The sequence below is a fragment of the Drosophila subobscura genome, chromosome U (assembly GCF_008121235.1).
Source record: "Drosophila subobscura isolate 14011-0131.10 chromosome U, UCBerk_Dsub_1.0, whole genome shotgun sequence".
In the NCBI taxonomy this organism is placed as follows: domain Eukaryota; kingdom Metazoa; phylum Arthropoda; class Insecta; order Diptera; family Drosophilidae; genus Drosophila; species Drosophila subobscura.
This window is the reverse complement of record NC_048534.1, coordinates 741,772-748,242: the sequence shown is the minus strand read 5'-3', so window position 1 is coordinate 748,242 and position 6,471 is coordinate 741,772. Positions and strand designations below refer to the sequence as shown.

The following is a 6,471-nucleotide window of genomic DNA, read 5'->3' as shown; positions in this document are numbered from 1 at the left end:
CTTGCGCACCATTTTCTACTTCACCACTCCTTTCGTATGGTGGCCATCCAATAGATAACCAAAGCCTAAACAGCTGATCGAATGCGTGGTGAACTTTTGTGATTTAAAAATTTTAAATTTAATTCAGATGTTTCGCAGAAGCACAACCATATAATGAAATTAATCAACAATTTTAGTGTGACATTATTGAAAAACAGCAAACTAAGATAGACGCAGAAAACTGGTTTAAGCCTTTTAGAGCTGTTGCTGTTTGCTGTAGCCGGTGCGCGGTTTCGGCGTCATTTATGGTGTTCTCTGGGAGCAGGTGGGGAAAAAATAAAATAAAAAACAAACATTAAGACAAAATCAAAAGCGAAACGGTAATTATCTTTTGACAGCACTTAAGTTGAATTTGGTAATGACAGTCGGGCTAAAGATCGGGGCAACACACCGATAAAGCGGCGTTTTAACTTAACTGACAGTTGAGGCTAAAGAGTGGCCGATTAAATTGACAGTCAGTCCGTCAGGCGAGAGTGTATTTTGCACTGTGTGCTCAGTTCTGTGTGCTAAAATGCGTGGCCCATCATTTTGTGTGTGTGTCTCTTACTCGTACTCGTATTCGCTGTGCGATTAATAACACAGCACAGCAGATCTTGGTGTTTCTGGAGCATGTCAGTGGCGGAGCCGGCGTACATGACGGAGATAAATGTCTTGAATGTTATTTATGGTGGTTGGGTGATTCATTTGTTCACTTAAAGTTGGCGGAAAACCCGTTGATTCATCTATTTAGGTGTCCATTCAGCCATAGAGAGCGGCCTTCCTGCTGACTGGCTAAAAACTTGGTTTGCCAAGTACTAAAAAATGCAAAACATAGCTTAGAAACCTGTAAAATTACAAAGTAATGTGTTCTTTTTGGATAAATGTTAAATGTTAATAAAAAATAAAAATTCACAAACCATAATGCATTTTTAACTCATTTGTTGCTTGACAAACCTTTTTTGAGTCATGGCAAACATTTTACCTTGGCATAATCACTTACATTTTACATTTTTAAATTTTGTCAAAAAAAGTTCATCTGCAAACCCGCATAAAACTCCAAATCAAATTCAAATTTAAATAGCGCGAATCCACCACACCAGCTATCGGCCAGTGCACATCACTATGTTGCTGCAATGTTTACTTACCTGCTAATATGAGTGTGATTTTAGAAAGGGTTGGGGGGAACTGGTGAAAGGCGCCAAAAGTCTTTGCCGCGAAAAGCGAAAAGGAAAATACAGACAGACCAAAAGGGAAGCCAAAAGAACCGAATCGCAGCACGCTTTATCCAAATTGATCAGCAAATAATAACGAAAATCCACTCTTTAAGTATTTTGCGGGTGAAAGTGTTTATTGCCAGCTGATCGCTGATCGCCAGAATCTTACAGCTGCTGCGCCATGGCCTGCAAGCGGCTGATGCTCGACGATTGCGAACAGGGTGAGAGTTTTGGCTTTGATCTGGAGAATCAGGAGAATGTAGCTCACAATAATGTGGCGAAGCGCCACAAGGGGCAGCTGGAGACGCCGCTGCATCGGATGCTGAAGCGGCACATTCCCGGCAATTCGGCCGCCACCGTACTGTCGCCCATCACCGAGCTGGCGTACAATATGCGCGGCGCGAGGCTAAATGAGAGCGGTGGTGGGGGTACACCCAAGTCCAGCAATAGCCTCCGACCCTTCAATAGCATCAACAGCATCGAGTCCAGCTGCGATTCGGGCAACTCCCTCGACGATGAGTACCTGCACATGTTCGAATTGGACCAGCGGGATGCTGCTGCTGTGGGCCTGCCCGGCGATATTGAGCAGCTGATCAGTGGCCAGCTGAAGACGGAGCACATCTCGGAGAGCGGCGCGGAGCCAAAGTACCGTTCGGCACGTCGCTGTCTGAGCATGCTGCCCAGAGAACCGGCGGAGGAGGACTCCAGCGGCAGCAGCGTGTCCGTGGCGAGCAGCAAGTCACCCACCGCCAGCGTCACTGCCACGCGCATGCTACAGCGCAGATCCATGTCAATGAACGATGCCGACATCCTCACAGCCCTGGGCGATGAGCCCGAACTGATTGGCGATCTGAGCAAACCATGTGCCCTGCCCTGCCTGCTCACGGGCACCCGTCATCGCGACTTGAAGACCATTTCATGTGAAACGCTGGCGCGCCTGATCAATGGGGAGTTTGGGGAGCAGCTGGGCCACGACTATGGCTACCAGATCATCGACTGTCGCTATCCGTACGAGTACGAGGGTGGTCACATACGCGGCGCCCACAATTTATACACGCGGGCGCTCATCAAGGAGGCATTTCCATCCGCCGCATTTCAGCAGCACCTGACGAGTCAGCGCCACATCTACATCTTCCACTGTGAGTTCTCCTCGGAGCGCGGTCCGAAGCTGTTACGCTTCCTGCGCAGCATCGATCGCAACCAGCACACTAACAACTATCCGACCCTCGACTATCCGGAGCTGTACCTCCTGCACAATGGCTACAAGGAGTTCTACAATCTATACGCGAATCTCTGCGAGCCACGTGAATATGTGCCCATGCTGGCGCCTGCCCATAACGAAGAGTTTCGCCACTTTCGCGCCAAGACCAAGTCGTGGCAGTGCGGCGATGGTGACGGCGCTGACAGTGGCATTGGCGGTGGCACTAGCACCGGTTCCCGTACCCTGCGCAAATCCCGCTCCCGCTTGCATTACTTTGAGTAAAGTGGAGTGGCCCATCCTCTTTAGCCCCCAACTGCCATGACATCATTTTTTTTTCTAAAACAATTAATCGCAAAGATTGAAAGGACGCAAATTTGTAGTTTCGTATCGTTGATATTTGTTCAAATGTTGAGTTTTTATATTTAATATTTAACATTTAATGTTTATTCGTATTTCTAGTTGAGAGTTTTACACACCGCAAACCCATTTACAATACGCAGAAAATAAGCATAGCGACAAACAAAAAACATAAAAAGTAAGAAAGAAATGTTCTCTAGTCAGTGAAAGTGAAAATTTCGAATTTAATTTAGTTTATTTTATTGTTTGTGTTCGGCATTTTAGAGTTTAATTTCGTGTTTAATTTTAGTTTTAACCAATTAAATTTTGTAAAGCAAATGTTTGCCCAAAAACCCCAAATACAATATATAAAGTCTTGAAGTGAAAAGAAACCTAAAAACTATTCAAAGTTCTCTATTTCAGTGTTTCCATTTCGTTATGTTTTCAATTATTTCAGATTAGTTTCAAATGAATTTTTTGTTTGGAAACTATAAAAATTCCAGAAAAATCCACCAATATTTATATGAATTATTTACAGACGAAATACAATGCTAAACAAATTTTCATATATATTTTAATAGCGGAAAAATCGAAACTGATCAGAATGAATGTTTGCTTGCTCGTATATTCCACCTACTTCGGATGTATTAATATATGAGCAGCACTTGTCCGCCTTAAAAACTGTTTCTTCCTCGCTATCTAATAGAGACCATAGAATAGTTCTTGGGGATTTCAACCTGCCAGGTACTATTTGGTCTTCGGTTAACGAGTCTAATAACCTTGTGCCCATGTCACGACATGATTTAATTGATGGCTTATTAGACCTGTGCTTTGTCTTGGATCCGACCGTAGCGTTGTTAACACGAGCACTTCCGCTCACTATACCTGAAGACTGCTATCATCCTACTTTCGAAGTGTCGGTAGATATTGGACCTACTGTATCGGATCGAGCGGGTAGGCTTTCTGAACGCGTCCGTTGCTTTCGTAAAGCCGAGTTTACGAAGCTCAATAACCTAATTAGGGATTTGGATTGGTCCGCTCTGTACTCGTGCACTGACGTCATTGAAGGCACAAACATTTTTATACCCGGTACTCGAAGAGTAAATAGGGTATATTGTATTTGTGCACAAAGTGAATGTATGTAACGCACAGAAGGAAACGTTTCCGATCCCATAAAGTATATATATTCTTGATCAGCATCAATAGCCGAGTCGATTGAGCCATGTCTGTCTGTCCGTCCGTCCGTCTGTCCGTCTTGTTTGTCGGCTAGTTCTCAGAGACTATAAGAGCTAGAGCCACCAAATTTTAGCACCAGACTGCTGTATGCTCACACTGAAACCAGTGTATTTAAAAAATGAGCCCCGCCCCCTTCCGCCCCCGTTAAAGTGCGAAAACCTCCAAAATCTACAATTTTGAAGATAACTAAAAACGCCATTCCGTAGGGAATGACCATACCTATCAGATCACCAAATTTGGATCCGATTGGATCATTATTATAGCCACAATGAAGAATAGCCACCCCGTCACGCAGCTTATAGCAGCACACTGTGCTTCGCGCAGTTTATGGCCTTTGCCCCTGACACGTCTCTGCCGCTACCTCTGCCGCTGCCTCTGCCCTGACTCTGCAAAGTGTGTCTCTAGGGGAGGGTGGCGAGCTAAAGGAGCGTGTTGGCGTGATTAGTGTTGTTGATGTAGATGACAGATGAAGAAAAAATGTAAAATTTGACAAATAACCGCTAAGTTGCAGATGTAGTGCTGAGTGCCGGGTATAAAAGTTGTGACGCGTAAGAAGCGTCTCACACTTCCCTTCTCGTTTACAATGTACTTGACACAATTTTTGACACGTGTGTCCCACTCTCATGTCCGACTAGATCTGCGAAGCCTTCTTGGTTCACCAAAGAGTTATCCAGTCTAAAAAACCTAAAATCAAGACTATTTAAAAAATCTCAAGAAGTTGGTTCTCCCTCTTCTCTTTCTAATTACTTAATAGCTCGGTCAAATTTCACTGTTCTTAATGCTCAATGCTATAGGAACTACCTACTTCGATGCAGGATACGTTTTTCACAGGACCCTAAACAGTTCTACAGCTTTGTAAACGGTACGCGTAGAACGTCCGCACATCCATCCTCGCAATCATTTTTGAGAATGTCGGCAAACAGAGATCAGGCAATCGCCGATCTTTTTGCAAAATTTTTTCAAACAACCTATTCCCAGAAAAGCTACCCAGGTCATGTGTATCCATATATTTTACCAAGGTCGAATGGCATTTTCTGCCCTTTGTTTAATGAAGGCTCCTTACTTCATGAACTTAAATTAGTTAAGCCGGTATTTTCACCGTGCCCTGACGGAGTTCCCGGCTGTGTACTCAGGTACTGTGCCGAGTCTCTGTGCGGACCTTTGCTTAAACTATTCACTCTATCCATCCATTCTTCTAGCTTTCCCCCCATCTGGAAGGAATCCTTTATAGTTCCTCTCCATAAGAAAGGTAGCAAGTCTGACGATAAAAACTATAGAGGTATATCTAAGTTATCCGCTATTCCTAAAATGTTCGAGAAAATGTTAACTCCGCAATTGCAACATCTTTGCAAATCACTTATATCTCCAGCTCAGTACGGATTTATACGGCGACGATCAACAACCACTAATCTTTTAGAGTTCATCTCCTTTGTCATTAAGGGATTCCACGGTAGACGGATGTTATTTACACTGACTTCAGTAAGGCACTCGATTCTGTAAATCATTCTCTTCTTGCACAAAAGCTTGACCTTCTAGGGTTTCCGCCCAATCTTTTGAGATGGATTTCTAGCTACCTGTGTTGTAGGTCTCAAAGGGTCCTCTTCGAAAACTCCTTATCTTTACCTGTTATGGTTACTTCTGGAGTACCACAGGGCAGCCACTTAGGCCCCTTACTTTTCACACTCTTTATTAATGACCTGCCTTCTGTATTAGCAAATTCTCGAATACTTATGTATGCGGATTATGTTAAGCTTTGTGTCCAGTATAAGGACATTTCATTTCACTCTCGCTTGCAATCTGATCTCAATAGCTTTCAGTCATGGTGTTGTGCAAATATGTTACACCTTAATGCCTCGAAGTGCAAAGCAATGACTTTTCATCGCTCCAGCCCCTTCCTGGCTCCATACACCCTCTGCGGTAGCTCTCTTGAGAGAATTACATTGGTTGATGATCTAGGTGTTAAACTGGACCCCAAGTTAAAGTTTTCTGAACACATTTCTACCATGGTAAATGGAATTTGATGACCCCTATATAACGAAGACTCTCTATATCTCGCTTGTTCGTCCGATTTTAGAATACGGCTCATGTGTATGGTGCCCTCAGTACAACATACATCAGGACCGTATTGAATCAGTGCAGAACAACTTTTTACTTTTTTCCCTGCGTGCTCTCAACTGTAGTAGACTCCTTCTAATAAACCTTCCATCTTTAGTTAATCGTAGAAAAATGCTTGGTGTAATTTTTATGCATAACTTGATCAAGGGGGATGTAGACTGCCCTGACTTGTTGAGCCGCGTAAACTTTACGATTCCCATTAGACCCACTAGAAACTATATTCCTTTGTTCCTTCCACTGTGTAAATCGAATTATGCCTTGCACGAACCCTTTAGGGTTTTATGCTCGGATTATATTTCCCTCTCTCACATTATATCCTCGACTGACTCCCTTCCTCTTCTTAAATCTCTT

The 6,471-nt window shown here is 43.6% G+C and overlaps 1 protein-coding gene across 1 annotated transcript; it reads left to right on the top strand.

Moving 5' to 3' along the window:
- The first annotated feature begins 1,051 nt into the window (after positions 1-1,051).
- LOC117901800 (cdc25-like protein phosphatase twine) lies at positions 1,052-3,099 on the top strand. Its single transcript, XM_034812713.1, has one exon. The coding sequence runs from the start codon at positions 1,414-1,416 to the stop codon at positions 2,713-2,715; it is 1,302 nt and encodes a 433-aa protein (XP_034668604.1). The 5' UTR covers positions 1,052-1,413; the 3' UTR covers positions 2,716-3,099.
- The last annotated feature ends 3,372 nt before the right edge of the window (positions 3,100-6,471 follow it).